Source organism: Odontesthes bonariensis, chromosome 6, assembly GCF_027942865.1.
Source record: "Odontesthes bonariensis isolate fOdoBon6 chromosome 6, fOdoBon6.hap1, whole genome shotgun sequence".
NCBI classification, from domain to species: Eukaryota; Metazoa; Chordata; class Actinopteri; order Atheriniformes; family Atherinopsidae; genus Odontesthes; species Odontesthes bonariensis.
This window is the reverse complement of record NC_134511.1, coordinates 16,851,567-16,865,898: the sequence shown is the minus strand read 5'-3', so window position 1 is coordinate 16,865,898 and position 14,332 is coordinate 16,851,567. Positions and strand designations below refer to the sequence as shown.

At 40.1% G+C, this 14,332-nt stretch overlaps 1 protein-coding gene across 3 annotated transcripts in view; it reads left to right on the top strand.

Moving 5' to 3' along the window:
* Positions 1-14,109, top strand: part of sema6a (sema domain, transmembrane domain (TM), and cytoplasmic domain, (semaphorin) 6A) — a 108,332-nt gene extending 94,223 nt beyond the window's left edge. For all 3 annotated transcript variants that reach the window (XM_075467654.1, XM_075467653.1, XM_075467652.1), the window contains one exon: positions 9,705-14,109. In XM_075467654.1, coding sequence (XP_075323769.1) covers positions 9,705-10,855 — 1,151 coding nt within the window. In that variant the 3' untranslated portion in view covers positions 10,856-14,109. The remainder of the gene's footprint in view (positions 1-9,704) is intronic.
* Positions 14,110-14,332: the final 223 nt, after the last annotated feature.

Here is a 14,332-nt window from a genome sequence, read left to right as displayed (position 1 = left end):
GTCAGCTGGAAGCAGTAAGGCAACAGTGGGTAGATCCAAGCACAATGATGGCAGAGACTTCAGACAGCATGCCTACAGTCAGCATCACAACATGCTGTCGCCCCCCCAAGTTGCCTTTACCTGAGCAGGTGTACCATTTCTTGAGCCTCACAAGAAATGGTGAGGAATTCTCTACTATAACAGAAGCTAAAACCTGTCTTCAAACAACATTCCATCAAATATTTATCTCCTTTCAGGGGGTTTTGTGGGTCTTTTATGCTCAGGTAACTGCAACAAGGCTTCACATTTCAAAATAAAGCTTCCTGCTGTTTTTTTTCTGTGTGATCATTATTGTTAATGTTTTTTTTTTTTTTTTAATGGGACACCCTTTTAGCTTGTTTCACTGCTTCTATCAGTTAAATTTCAGCTCTACAGTTTTCTTTTTCCTTTTCTGTGAAATTCAGCTCTGATGAGATGTCTTTTTTCCTTTTATTATGAGCAGTTCCTGATATTTTGCATGGCTTGGTTTTGAGACTTTTTTTGCTATTTATATATTTGTCCTTTTCCCGTGTTGATTGCTTTGATGGTATTAAGCACGGTTTTGCCTCCATACAGCTTAATGCTTTTTAGCATGGCAAATTGAGCACCGCAGCCAACAGTACTCATTTCCCGCTCCACCCATCCTGCCTCCTCTTCCTTCCCGTCACCCCTCATTATTATTGGCTTCAGGTGTCAACTGTACTGTGAAAACTTTGCAAACTGTGTGTGTGGGAGGAAAAATGGAAAATACAAGTATATATAAGATAACAATTATGGAGTAACAAAGTGATTAAGTGATTGGTAGCATAGATTAATTCATGCAGCTGATTTAACAGAAGTAATCAGGGACAAACGTTTTAACCAAACCATCAATCTCAAGCTTATGCTTGGGCAAAAACACTTTATCTCATATCCAGGCTTTGCAGGCTTGTTCATGATTTAAAAATTAAATTAAAATCACCCTCCAACTTTTTCATTTGCAGTTGAAATATAGTAGAATATTATCTGCTAATGACTGTCACAGTGCTGCCAATGTGTATTAGGCCAACATCACCAGAGTAATTAGAATTGCTGCACAGTGATGAGTTTTCACTCACACTGATGATATTCAGTACCCAACAGCATTGTTTGACATTCCAGTGGGGTAACCAGGTGGTTGCTTATGTTTCACAGTACATTTGAGCTTGGTGTTTGTCTATCTGGCCTCATCTATCTTTGCTATATTTTCAACTACTTCTATAGTACACCTTTCTCCATTCCTCCCATAGCTCACCCTGCCCCCAAAGCCACCAGCAGTCCTGCCTCTTTCCACCATCTGCTGCCATTGTGATCAGTCTCCCTTCCACAGGACCTCTCATCTGACTAGGATGTCATGTTCCAAGGCTATACCTTACCTGGTGCAAATTAATTCCTAAAGCAATTTATGGAGCCTCCTGCCCCTATTGGCCTCCACCATCTTTTCCTCCACCATCCCTGCACCTCCTTCTCTGTTTATCCCCTGTATTCTGTCTCTCCTCAAACTGGAGTCATATCTCTTCTCCTGTCTACAGGAAGGAATCCTTGTCCTGCTGTACCTTTGCCCCGTTTTCCTCGTTTCTACCTGTCTCCCTTTCTCTGTCCGGCTCAACTCTACCCCCTTCTTCAGTACATCCACCCTCCCCCAACCCCGACCTGTAGCCACTGCTGTGTTGCTCCAATTTATGGGTTCATTACAGCAGCTATCCAAGGAAAAATGAAGTGAGAGGTGGAAAGGAGAAATGGAGAGAGACTACTGGGAAAGACACATTGGGGATGAGGAGAAACAGGGCCACATGATAAAGATTTATTAAACAGAACAATAATGTAGCAGCGAAGGTTATATGGAGGATAAGAGATGGAAGGTAGACAAAGTGGCTGAGATATATGAAAAAAACAAGATGGAGGAGAGGGGAGTCCGAGTGGATGTAAGATGTTAAGAGATACTGTAGCTGAACGGAGTGAGCCACAATTTTATCCATGAACTGTTTATGCTCTATACTTTATATTGATTAGTCTTTGAAATTGTAAGGTAAAAAATAAAACTGGTGTGGCATTTTTTATGTACCACAACTCTCCACAGAAAACTTATTTTGAGCAAAAGGATCTATCTATCTATCTATCTATCTATCTATCTATCTATCTTATGAACAAGGTGTAGGTACAAATAAGCAGCAAATTTAACAATGAAAACTCCATTTTATGAATATTAGACATTCTATGATTAACACTGACATTCATTTACTTTTTTAAGGTGCTGTTGTTCTTGCTCCTGAAACAGTGTTGCAGCTCAGGATGTGATTCTAATCTGTATATATGTGTGTGTGTGTATGTGTGTGTGATTGTGTTAAAAGCAGTGTTTTTTCCCCTAAATTTTCAAATGTCAGGTTAATTTGGGCAAAAGGAATTTAACCTCAATAGGAGGACTATCTAACAGGTCCTCCACACCCACCAGCACTAGGTCAACGGAAAATTTTCTTGTTGCAGAATCTCTTGTGTGCTCTGTTTACTTTTACACATGCACTTTTTAAAATGCCCTTAAGTAATGACAAATATGTCATATTTTAATGTAATTATAATAACTGCTTGGTGAGCCTCTTGAGAGTTGGAAAAGACACCTCCTGGCTGTATATATAGAAGAAAACAACTGATAACTTCTGTGAAATGGGTAGATCTGAATCAGGTCTTTTAGCTTTAGATACCTGATAAGCTAACAGCAGCCTGAGTGTACACTATGCCATGTAAGTCCAGTCTCATGGCAAAAAGTCAAATAGTCAAGAAATGGGAAACTGTACCCGTGCTGATAAAAACAAAGCTGTACTTCACCACACCCAAAACAGCTTTTAACCTTTTCAATTCTCGGTACCGGGGGTGGGAGGGGAACATCCGGTTTGATTCGGCTCTGATGAAATCTCATGAGTGTTAGCGTTATTTGGATACCAAGATGGTTTACACAGATTTTGTAATTGCAGAGAAATGCTCAATTGATTTTGGGCGTGTCCTTTTCAAGCAGGAATCCCAGAAAGACTCTCCGGGCTGAACAGGTTAGAGTAATGTACTTCAACTGGCCATCTGGTTTGAGTGTCCGGCACATTTTGTGAAGGGCATGAGTGGACACAAATGAATAGATTATGATTATCTGACTGTTTCCCATTTTTCTTTGAGAATAGTTTGGTCGTATATAAAGCTATTTTTACAATATAAATCGGTTGTACTTTATATTATGAACATAATTCAGGCGTCTTTTAAAGTTCCTGTCATGCTGTGACTATGATACCAAAAAATTATGATTCATAGAAAAAGCACCAACCAAATTAAATGTGGAAACCCTCAATAATTAGTTTAAGATACTTTGATGACACTTTACTATTACACAATTGCTACTGAAATTCATTTAAAGACACGATTTCCCTTCATGGCAAGATTTCACAATCAAATGACAACTGCTGTGCAAGGGTTATTTTTGGCTGTCTGACACCTGTTTGCCAAGGTGAGGCTGGTATGATAGAAAGAGAGAATGACTTTGCTCAGACAGGGACTCAGCTCTATTTTATTTTTTTTTCATGTCAAGATGCCTTGCATTGCAGTTAATCTCGCTCTCTGGTAAGCAGCTGAAGGAACATTTAATCAGTGTTATTGCGAATGCAATGCATGTCTTAAATGTTACATGTAGTTATGGGGTATATGTCAAATAGGTTCAGTAAGAGTCTGGCAAAGAAACTTCAGGGTTGGAGTCTGATTTCAATCTTACATTTCAGTATTCTGTAATAAATTTAATTAGTATCATCTTGATTATGTCCAGTAACATGCTCCGATTAGCTAAATTAAGAGTTATCAAATACATAAACGCTTGTATTTGAAAATAAACTAATAAAACATGCACTTGATAAAGAAAAACAAACAAATCAGCTGCTGTAGTTTGGAAGGGTGAGTTTACCCACTGATTAATCCACACATTAGGGTCTGCAAATAGAACTCAAACAACCAATCAGTGCCAAGAAGCACAAAGTTCTCTCTTTTGGAGGTGAGACAACAAGATTTGAAGTAATGAAGGCTTTAGTTTACCACGAACTCGCCTTGATGTCAGACTTAGCATTTGACAAGTGACGTTTTTAAAGAGCCTAAGAGGCTGAGCGCATTGGGAAATTCAATGTTAGTAGTTTTATATGTCTTTGCAGTTGAATGATTGGATTTAGGCTAATCCTGTAAAAAGGGATGATAGGATTTAGGTTAAAGGTTGGGGTAATATCCCTTTAAGGCAAGGAGAATACAGTGTAGTAGAGAGAAAAAAATATATAATATATAACACCTTCAGCGTTCAGATTTTGCGTTCATGTTTCTTACTGGCCAAAAATTGTGATAGGCCTTTGTGAAACAGCTGAATTATTCCCAGCTCATTGTGAGTCATTAAAGAAACAGTGGACTGGATGTTTTCCCAGTATTACGCTCCTCTTTGACTGACGTCAAGCCACAAGCCATAATTTCCTCCACTGATTAGCTTATTGTTCTCTAAGACCGCCTTTGTTTCCAACACACATTCACTCTCTTCATGTTTTGGTTAAACATTTAAGTAAGGCCCCTTGCCAATGCTGGTCCATACAAAAGCTGTGATTTGTCTTTCGGCATTGTGAGACTGAATTTCATCTCAAGACAACCCACATTCAGCCGTCGTTATTCTGTTTTGAACTGAAATCAAAGTGTCATGTCAATGGTGATCATGATTGAGCCACTCATTAGGAAAATACAAGCCAAGTCATTGTTCTTTGGGGGCACTCTGTGGGGCAGTGAGTAACAGTGGATGTGAGTACACACAAAGCCCTTCAGACATCCACAGATGATAGAAACTTGCCATACATTTCCAGCAGACATGGCACGATAAAATACACTTGAGTAGGTCACCATCTGTGTAAAGTGACTCATTGAGATTGAATACTAATTAAAAAAAACTTCCTGATTGTTGAAAAAAAGCCCAACTTGATTTCAGAATGCAGATTTTCAGAAATGTGCCGACACGTGAAGTTAAGTTAAGTGACGTTGAAGTTAAGAGAGAATAGGTTTAGCTTTTTTAGTGACGTCACTCATGTGAAGCAGAAGATCTATCAGGCCTATGATTCACCTACAGTTGTGGTCATTTTAAGTTTATGGCATCAAACAACCACTTAAAAATGTTCCCATGGCTGTTTAAATTAACTGCCCTGTAATGCCGTGTCACTTTTAAATACTACAGATTGCATGGAGGGAATTGGCTACAAGATTAGAACATCAACGTTAACACGTAAGGTGCAGAATGATATAATTAGGACTTTAATTAAATCTTAACTAGCTCATCAGTATGCTGTGCTGGGACTCTGGACTGTCCGATGATGCCTTTACTATGTGATAATACCATTAGTGCCTCTTAGACATAAACATACACAAGACTTAATGGGATGATATCCAAACAGGGGATTAAATAGAACTTAATGAATCACTTCCATTGTTTAAGTACCAAGGTCCTTTTCTGGTAAACAACAAGTTTGTCCTAAACAGAAAACTCTATCTTCCGCTCCCACTGCAGAGAAGGCAACACCAGCATAAGCCGGATTTTCCTCTGCATCTTTCACCTCCTCCATTTAAGGTTGACTGCTATATCTTTCAACAAGAGATACATCAGTGAGCGCAGTTAAGTCTGATGATGAAGATATTTGCTATTTCTCAGACTATGTCTTTGTGTAACGGCCGGTAGTCAAAGGTTAGGGCCCTCTCTGTAACCCCTCTGTGATGTTTAACTGCCTTTGAAGTTTCCCTAACACCACCACAAAGAAGAACTCTGTGGGCTTAAGTCAGATGGTGCCTGTGAAGAGATTAAAAGAGTGTAAGAGTGTCTGTGTGAGTTGGACAGATAGAGGAAGAGCATTCACACGTTCCAGTCACAGTAGATTACAGTATTTCTGATTTTTAAGTAAGTGCTGCCGACGCAGTCTGTTTTGATAGCAAGAAATATCTGACTATCTGAGATATGTGTTTATCTGAATGTTGAGGCCTGCGGCAGAGCGGAATTAAAACCAGTTCTGCCGCTGTGAGAGGCGTCGATCTGCAGGATGTTTGAGATGTCTTCTAAGGGCGAGGCAAGAGAGACTAGAAGATTATAAGTCACTGTATAATCAGAACCCCGACAGGATGAAACTAAAGCAGAAAATCTGTGGGTTTTAGCTAAACTTTGATACTTCAAGGTCAAGTTGTGGAAGTTTTGAAAACTTTAGCCAAGATCACAAACTAGCATTGAAAAATGAGTATTGCCACTTAGATTCAAAAGCCTGAGGTCCAGTGATTCAACAGAGACAGAAAGTTGTATTTTCTTTGGTGGTAGAGAAGCAATTTCTCTCAAGAAAAATAGAAATCTTCAAAGTGTTCCTCTTTTCTTCTTTTAGTGTTTGACCCAAGGACTTGGGCTAAGTATCCACTGGAAGTGTCAGTGTGTGAGAGACTTGAGTGATGGATGGAGGAGGAGAAAAAGTGTGAAAAAGAGTAAAAGCTTTCTTTTTACAAATCAGATTTCCTTATCGGGAGATAGAAATTTAAACAAAATACCGGTGGAGCATTATTAGATCAATTATTTTAAGCTTAAGTTTAAAGTAAGTGAACTGGAAGGTACAGCAAATGCAGCATAATCTGTAGTTGAATCCAGGCACAGATAATGAGAAAATGAGCTGGGTAATCTTGTAAAGTGGCGTAAGTTTACCCTCAATCCTAAACGGCTCGCTGAATATCACATTTTCAGATGCGAGGGGCCCAAAACAAAATGCCTCAAGAGTAGTTTGGTAGTGACCTCCCAAACTTATGCTCTCAAGCTCAGAAAAAAAGTGATTTTTACACTATATATTCCCCTTTAGGTTCCTCCCTGCACCTATATTTTGTGCACAGAAACTCTTAACCAAACACTTAAACTACACAAGTCACTTCTGCCGCTTCTGTTGAAGGATGGTAAATCGCACATTACAAAGAGCACAAGGTTGTAATTACAGCCTTCCCAGTTGCCACCAAATAGAACACTTACCATATGGAAGCTGAGCTGTGTGAGAGAAAACACTCTGAAACGAGAGGAAAGTCAGATGTAGCAGGAAATGGGAAAAGATAGATCTAAGAGAGTAAAGTCAACAAAGAAGAAAAAGACAGCAGCAAAGAAAAGCAGCTTTCTCGCTGTCAGATGTTAATGTTGGAGAAAGGAAGCAGATGCTTCGTCAGACAGGCAGACTTTTTGGTCACACAAGTTCACAGCAGAACACTTGTCAAACCCCAGTGCCTCACTGCAGATAACACTCATCTCTTCTCACACTATGCACACAGCTGGCCAGATCCATGGTAAAAATCTATTCTGGACAGAAATTAAGTTTTTAAACCCTTTGTATAACTCTAAATGAAGTATAGCTAAGCTGCATGATGTCAGCAGTTTTGTTTTTACAATGAAAAAAGGAAAGATCAGAGAAAATGTAACAGCTCTTCGGTTTTTTTTCTAGGTTGAGCTTTAAAGTCGACACAGACACTGAAGTATTGCTCAGTGCTTTATTTCAGCTTGGAAAATTGGTTTTAAAGTCATGTGTTGAATTAATGAAGTGTGACTGCAGAGAGTGAGGATTATAGATGTTGGTTTAAGAGAGACTGAATTTCTGTTCCATGAGAGCAGATCATCGTGCTTGTCTCTGTGTCTGTGTTATGTCTCGCTGAGAGGATGGAGAAAGAAGATATTCTCCGAGTGCATCCTCGGTGACACAGTCGAGCTTGAAAAGCCAAACATGATTACTCAATTATTTCACTTTGTAGCATCTTTTAATGAAAAACTGAAATAGCCAATTAAAACACAGATCATATGCAGGAAAGAGAAAGGCAGCAATTTGTGGAAACATTCAGTGAAAAACATCAAAGAGGAATGTAGAAGAACCAACTTATCCTCGCTAGTTTGATCAATGCAGATACATCTCTTTTGTTCATTCTGGTTAAATCAAATTCAAATGTCACTTTAGAATATGAGTTCTCCCAGCTTGAGCAGTTGAGACATAAATTGAGGAGTTAAATGAATACATAGCAAAACAACCAGCATACAAGCACTTCTCAAAAGGCTTTATCAAAGTGGAAACTTCTCACAGACACTTCTTTTTTTAATGGCATGCTTACATCATGGCCCAAGATGTAAGTTGGTTACTTCTTTTCATAATAATGAACGCAATTCTGGCTTTTATTAAGCTTTCTTCTCGTCTTACAGTTCCTCTGTGCTACCATTAAAATCCACTGAGATTTTAGTCAACCCACACAGCTTATTTTTACAGTGCACCACAATGTAGCTGTCTGTGGCTCATGCTAAGATGGGGCATTTTAAGGAATAATGAATGAATACAAAAACTATGTTAATGAATCTGCAGGATGACAAACCTTTTTGTACATTATGTCACATTTCAAGATTGATTTGACTTTTTAAAGTGACAATAACCAAAATATTCATTAATGCGACCGAGTGCAAATAATCCCAAAGAAGTGAAAGAAAGAAATGAAATGTTAGAATCATTTTAAGTACATTTTTCCAGTTCTAGGTAAACTCGGTAAATTAAAATATCTATCACTTACATAACTAAAGATTCCCTTTAAACGCAACTCCTCTCGGAACACACAGGGTAATTAAGTAATATGTGAAATTCCATTCATGCATACAGAAATGCTCTGAACTTCCTTAGATATTCTCTCTACACTGAACAAAAGCTTTCATCTTTCCTGACGCTTTTCAGGTACTTATGATCTCTTTAGGAGACAAACCGCATGCACTTTGGAATTTCAGAAATCTGTCATGTGCTTGTACTCTCTAGTGAGTAACATATGCCACAATATGAGAAGCGAAGTGCTCGACACACGTGTCAAGCCCAGTGTTTAGTTCACCTGCCTAATCCCCTGTCTGTGGTAAATGATCTGTGCTGGCCGCAGGTCATGTGTGAATGCATAATAAAAATCTCTGCTGTGGACTGGTGTGTTTAATCCAAAGAAGAGATTGCTATGTTAGACCACTACAATTATCTTCAGGCTTTAAGTTATTGTCTTTGAGCGTGGGTGTGTGAGTATTTGTCTTCATTTGTGTGTACCGTACGCAGACTGTTGACCCTGTTTCATTACACACAACCTGCTGCTCCCTCTCTCCCCCTACTTAAATACTGTACAGCTGCTTATTATTGAATTATCTTCTATTTTGCCATATCGCAGTGTGTCTTTCCCCATCTTTGAAAAAGGCCCTTTCATAAGACAGTGATGAATTCGCTCATTGGATTTAGCGCCTAATCAGAGGCTTTTTAATGTATTCTCTGGAATTCATGAGATTGGATCCACGCTTTATGAAAAGTCTCACATTTGCATCTAAGAGAAGAAAGCGCTTGGGTATTTCAAGCTCCTTTATCTCGACTCATCTTTTTAATTTCAGCAGAGGGTTTTATCTGGGATTTAAAATGTGAATCCTAATCACCCCTCCAAAACATTTTCAGTCCAAGATTGGATTTTTCGGGAAATATTGAATGCCTCTACCTCAAGTTACCAGTTGTATCCATTTTGAATAGAAGTTTCTTATGATGGGAAATATTTATTTTTGCTCATCTTTTTACGCAGAACATATCTTTTATTCATTGTAAGTAAGTCTCTTTGTGAATGTCTTTTGCCAGGTGTGATACGTGAGAGCTACCAGAAGGGTCGTGACCAGCTGGTACCTGTGACCCTGTTGGCCATAGCTGTCATCTTGGCATTTGCCATGGGTGCCATCTTCTCCGGCCTCATTGTCTACTGTGTCTGTGACCACCGTCGACGAGATATGGACCTGACAGGCCGCAAGCAAAAGGACAGCCTACACCTTCACTCCCGCCGGGGATCAATGAACAGTGTGACCAAGCTGACTGGCCTGTTTGAAACACAGGCCAAAGATGGCCGCCCAGAGGCAATCCTCACCCCTTTGATGCACAATGGGCGACTGACACCAAATGGAAAGATGTTGATAAAAGCTGAGCAGCATCACCTGGACCTTACTGCTCTGCCAACACCTGAATCCACACCCATGCAGCCGCGTCGGAAGCCTAGCCGGGGAAGCCGTGAATGGGAAAGAAATCAGAACCTCATCAATGCTTGCACCAAGGACATGCCACCTATTGGCTCACCTGTTATCTCCACAGACCTGCCCCTGAGGGCCTCACCAGGCCACATTCCCAGTGTGGTAGTGTTGCCTTTGCCACAGCATCAGCACCAGCTTCAGCCTCATCTGCAGCAGTCTTACCAACATGAGTATGTGGAGCAGCCCCATCATAGCGATCTGACCATGAGCCACAGTGTCATGGATGATCAAGGGGCCACCCTAGAGTACAAGACAATAAGGAGCCCATGTCATAACCTCAACATTGTGGAACCAGATGGGATGCTGCCACCTCGCGTGCCCCAACGAGAGGCCTCTCTTACCATCCCTCCTGCTGTCCCACAGATGGGCAAACGCTTGGAGGTCCACTCATCAGTCTACGGCCTCAGGAAAGGATCAGCATCTGCTGCTTCTGGATCTTCTGCCCTCAAGAAGCATAACACCAACTCATCTAACTCCTCCCATTTGGCAAGACATCACAGCTTCCGTGTGGAGACCCCACCACCTGCACCCCAGAGGGTGGACTCCATACAAATGACAGCACAGGGGATATCGCTGTCACGGCAGCCTGGAATGAGCTCGTATGGTTCACTGCCTCGAACAGGCATCAAACACCTCAAACCTGATGTCCCTCCAAAACCCTCCGTAGTCTCACTCTCAACAAAAGTCAAGTCCAGTGACTCTGGCACATAGTTAGCTTGTTAACTCAGCAGTCTAATGTGAACAGACAGTAGTGAAAAGGTGTTTTCTGAAAGGAAGAAAAAAACAGGGAAAACTGCAACAACTTGCATCTTCTTTTAGTGCTTTGTTTGTTTGTTTGTTTTTGGTGTACAGTACAGTGGAAAATTCAACACATCCTTTTTTTTTTCTAAGAAAACACTTTCTTTTTATATAAATATGTAAATATACTGGTTGTTGTCTGTTGTTGCCGTCATTGAGCTCATGCTCTGGCCAGCTCTCAGTTCCTCTGTAAACACAAATGGCAACATGTGCTACTGAAAAAGAAGATGAAACCTGTCCTGAATATTTCATTCATCGGCACCCTGTAGCATCCGAGACAGTGGCTCTCTTGTTTGTAATGTCTTTGGTCGCTGGGACTTGACTTGATACTTTATCATGCTGATAAAAGCACATAAGAAGACAGCACGCAGAAGGCAGGGGTTGGAAAATAGTCTTTGTACAGTACCTTGAGGACTGGAGAATCTAAGTGAACAAGCACTCAGAGAGATTGAGTTCGGACTGAAAGGACAGACAGCTGCCTGAGTTCTGTCGGAAACTGTGAAAAGCCTCTCAGTGTTACAGCAATCAAGACCTGCCAGGGTTTTGCTCGAAGCCTGGCCAGAGCAATCTTCTACTGTACTGGTTACTGAATAACACATGACTGTTAATACTAATAGCCTGTTGTATTTATTTTTATCAAGTGCTTTGGAAAAAAAAACAAAAAACGGACTGACTTTCTAGGCTTGGACAGAGAGAGGAAAAAGAAGAAATGTTTTAATATGAATTAATCAAGTGAGAAAAAAAATATTTAAAGTCATTAAACTGGAGCCAGTAGAACTTTTTTGTTGACTAAAGGTCCACAAGGTCTTACTGTGTGCTCAGTAGGACCTACAGCTCGACATACAGTATACCTGACCTCTGCAACAAGGAGGGGATATTTATTTAAACTGTGCCAGACCAGGACTTTCACCTTTACGGACCAGAGTTTCCATTGTTTTAGACCAATCATTAAAAAGACTTCTTCAATCACATTCTGTCACTCCTCCAATGAGCATCCCACCCCAATCAGCACTGTGGTTTTGTGAGTCAGAAACATTTGTCCTGATTGGTTGCTGAATTACTGGTGCCATCAAAGCTCACTGTTGCATGTTGCAAATATTAGAAAAGCAGCTGCAGCAGCAGTGCAGACATACACACATATTCAAAAAGAAGCTGTAGGTGAGGCTCCAAGCAAACGGAGCCATGACCCCAACTGGGAACGTATCTTCTCGTCCAGCGGTGTCACGCAGGCGAAAAAAGAAAAAAACATCTGTGTTGCCTGCTTCTTTTTCCACATGTAAATTTGTGCCTTACACCCTAAAGTAGTGACAATGTTTTCTTTAATAGCTGTTAAGTTTGTCTCCTTGTTGTATTTTCTTTTTTTCTTTCTTTTTTACGTCATGTTTCCCTGGTTTGATAAAAATGCAATTAAAGAATGTAGGTGTTATTGTTGTAATTCTGGTCCCTAGACATAACACACTTACTGTCCGGAGGGAGAGGGGAAGGAGCATTCCCTTTCTTCTTTCACTCTTTCCCTCTAATGGATAAACACATGCACACACACACACATACACACTCATCTTTGTGGTTCATTTCTGATTGTGCCATTAATGAGCTTAAAGCAACCCTTTATGTTGTGCTGGCAGTGTCCATGAAGACGTTGTGAGTGTTCTTGATTTTCTATTTTATACAAGCTAAAAGTCCTGGTATTTGTTTTTACTTGTTTTTGCTGTCTGTTTGTTTGGAGTGATGGTCAACTGACTGATTAACCGAACAGTTAACATTTGTGTCTTGTTGAGAAGGCCAATGTTTGTGCATCTTTTTGGTGCACTGCAATAATAATGCAACGGCAGCATCATAGCAAATGTACAGTATGAGATACACATAAGCCCCCTGTGCACCAGTGCAGTTCAAGGCTACTTGTGTGCATCTTGATGTTTATTTGTTAGGCAGTTGCATAAACAGGCTGGTTCCTGTGACGAAAGTTGACATTTTAAAACCAGATTAAAATTTGTGCTCTATTTAACCCCCTTTTTCTAAGAAAAAACACAGTTTGAGAAAGTTTAGAGACTTTTTTTTTCTTTTTTTTTTACTTTGCTTCACTAACTCTCATTATCAAGGCCTTAGGAATGGCTGAGAGTTTGACTAATCTGACCTTTTTGCTTTCACTTCCTTCTTACGTGGGGATTTTTATTGAACACCCCACCCCTCACCTAAACACTTAAATGAGTGGAGCACTCCCTGTGTGTTTTACGTGTAGATAGGACAAAGTTTTCTCTTGATATCAAGCAATTTTGTGTTTCTCAATGGAGGAAAGCCAACAATGTCTCAATCCACAGCTAAAGCAAGAGTGACATGTAGGATCGGTGACCTTGTTTAAATGTGTCCATAGACATTTGCAAGGTGCGGTGCAAGTGATGGGTCAGGGGGAAAACAGGTCAAAGCCCGACTAAGACAAAGATGCTCGTTTTAAAACATGATCTGGGGGCAGTTGAGACAGTTATCCCTGTAATTATGTAAAGGTTTGACCTTCAAAATCAAAGTGGCCCAAGATTAGCTTGATGGTGTGTGTTCACTCTAGATAGTGACTGAGCACAAGAACACCCTGTTTTCAACCGTCAGTGTAATTAGTGGTTGAGCCTTCAACTCCCCCCAGGCCTGGAATAATGCTGACCCCCAGCAAAATGTTTCTTTGACAGAAATATTTAGTTCAGGTGGGTCTTGCCTGGGAAAATCCACACAGGATGTGGACATGAAAACCTGTCTCGGTCAGATGAGTAAATGTTCACATCCTGTGTAGACGAGCAAATTAAGCTGTGGGTGCATTAAAGATTCAGCAGCATCAAGCGGCCTGATATCAGAGTGAGGTTTGAAGATTTTTTAAACGCTGGATTAGGGTTGACTGTGAAGAATGCTGTGGACAGTGAGGTTCTTTAGTGTGTGCCTTTTGTCTATTCACCCTTGTTATAATACACTGCTATTAGATGCAATTCAACTCTCTTATCAACTTCTCAAACTTTTGAACTTTGTAAGCTTGTAAGATATTGTGACGTCACAAAGTTTTTTGCCCTTCTCTCTCCACTTCCTTAACATCTGATTCACAGCTTAATGTATGTTGTAAAGAAAAAAAACTCTTTAATTTAATGCAAAATGTAATAAAAAAAAGAAAATAAAATTCTTGTCATGAAGCCTTTTGATATGTCCTTGACTTCTTGACGACTGTCTTTACCTAAGGCTGTTATTTTTACACTATGAACTACTTTTGTTGTTTAAGCACTGTCTTAACCAAGGATTTGAAGCCTCTTTTGACTGAGAATAGCTTTAAAGGAAAATAAATTGCAAAACTATCACCCCGTCCTTGAGATTTGACTAACGTTTCCTGGACTAAAATTGCACCTCAAATACAAAGCA